The sequence below is a fragment of the Typopeltis vanoorti genome, chromosome 22, assembly GCF_054136105.1.
Source record: "Typopeltis vanoorti isolate ZY-2024b chromosome 22, IOZ_Tvanoo_1.0, whole genome shotgun sequence".
NCBI lineage: Eukaryota > Metazoa > Arthropoda > Arachnida > Uropygi > Thelyphonidae > Typopeltis > Typopeltis vanoorti.
Window position 1 is genome coordinate 34,071,067 of NC_143570.1, and position 2,051 is coordinate 34,073,117.

General features: G+C 33.8%; 1 protein-coding gene across 1 annotated transcript; it reads left to right on the plus strand.

Annotated features, from left to right (window-relative positions):
• Positions 1 to 249: 249 nt before the first annotated feature.
• On the plus strand, positions 250 to 777 carry LOC150094294 (protein ZBED8-like). The gene has a single exon (XM_090412436.1). It carries the CDS (start codon positions 250 to 252, stop codon positions 775 to 777), a length of 528 nt encoding a protein of 175 aa, XP_090268562.1.
• Positions 778 to 2,051: the final 1,274 nt, after the last annotated feature.

Below are 2,051 nucleotides of genomic sequence, written 5' to 3' on the forward strand. Positions count from 1 at the left end.
CAGCAGTGAATTGAGAAGTGCAGGAAGGCACTGGAAGTATGTAGTTCGACTATGTGAGATCAGTTCGAGATTAGAACCAGGGCTGCCACTCCTTGGGATTTTTCCCAAGATCTAGGGAATTTAGCCAAAATCTAGGGAATTTCAATTATAATAGATGAGAATACAGATATCTCCGTCACTCAAATCTTGGCTGTTGTTGTACGGTATTTTGATACAGATAAAAAAGATGTAGCTGATGCATTACTAAACATGGTATGTGTAAAGAACGGAAGTGCTAAAAGTCTTTACGGTGCTGTCAAAACTCTTCTTCTGGATCATGGCATTCCCCTTAGCAACATCATTGGGTTTGATAGTGATAACTGTTCCTCCGTGTTGGGCGTTAACAGTGGATTTCAGAAACTGTTGAAAGATGATGTCCCATCTGTTTTTGTAATGGGTTGCGTTTGTCATTCATTTGCTCTATGCGCTAGTCATGCAGTCAGTGTTTTACCCTCATACTTAGAAGCTTTTCTAAAGGATTTAACCTCCTACTTCTCCCGCAGTGCTAAGCGGCAAAGAGATTTTGTATTCATTCAAGAAGCTGCTGATATAGCTACACATAAAATTCCCAAACTTGCTCAAACCAGGTGGCTGTCGAGGGAAAAAGTGGTATCAACTATTTTAGAACAGTATGATGCATTAGTTCTATACTTTCAAAATGAATCAAGGACAGATAAAATTGACAATGCCAAAAAAAAAATTATGATACACTTACTGACCTTGGAACCAGACCAATGATTTTCCCCCTTCAGTATATTCTTGAAAAAGGAAATACACTTAATATAGATTTTCAATCAGAGCATTTCAGGTTACACCAACTATCCCTAAATGTATCAACAGAATATCTCAATATACTTAGTTGCTTCATTAAAGATGAGATTTTAAGAACAGCTTAATTATCAAAACATCTATAAAAATGTCAATAATATTTACTTCGGTGGTAGAGCAATGGCGCACTTATTTAGAAACTTTCGAAGATAACTCTATTTTGTTGAGATTTAAAAATGATTGTTTAAAGGTTCTCGTGGAACTTAGTTCGCAAATAAAGAAAAGATTTGTCTTCGAAGAAGACAGCATTGTTACAAAATTAAGAATCTTGGACCCAAAAGTTGCTAGTGACCCTAGCCAGTCACCATCTACCATTATTCCTCTTGTTGCTCAATTCTCCTCACTTGTTGATGATATTAGGTTAAATCAAATAGATGATGAGTGGAGAAGTTATCGTCTCGTAGCATCAGATCTACCAATTCCTAAAGATATTGGCATTCCTCGATATTGGCATTCATTGATTGGCATAAAAGATGGCATAAATAATAATAAATATGGTTTACTGTCGTATTTTATGACAAATCTTACTATTCTACCGCATTCATCTGCATCCGTGGAGCGAATTTTCTCACAAGTGAATTGTATAAAAACAAAATTAGCTAATTCATTAAAAACAGAAACTGTGAGAGACAGAATCCTAGCAAAGCAGTGCTTAGCGAGGCAAAATGCAACGTGTACTTCTTGGGAGCCACCGAAAACATTAATCAAGGAGTTCATAATAGATATAAAAATCAACTTAATACCACAAAGCAACAAAGGGAATGTGATCAATTACCAGAAGATATTGGCGAAGAAGAGGGAGGAAATGTCAATTGAAGTAAATTAAGCATGTATTCTTCGTATGATATAAACTTACATTTTTTTTAAAATGAAAGTATACTTTGTTACAGGAAAAGAGAATTAATAAAAAAAAAAAAGGAGCAAATTTTTTTAAGTCATTTTTCTGGTCAGTTAGTACGTAACTATTTAAATGTCAATTTTTTTGTATTTTATATTATGTTTTTAATGTATGTGTAATGTTTTAATTAAACCATGCAGAATTATAAATTTATAAAGACATATTTAAGTGAATAGTTTGAGTATTTTACACATTTAAGAGCATATTTCGGATGTTTTAAATGTTTTTAGTGTATACTTGGACGCATATTTTGCACTTTTTTACGATCTAAAAATCCGAGCTCTAG

Coding starts and splice junctions, on each gene's coding strand:
- LOC150094294 (XM_090412436.1), top strand. CDS start 250: ATGGTATGTGTAAAGAACGGAAGTGCTAAAAGTCTTTACGGTGCTGTC.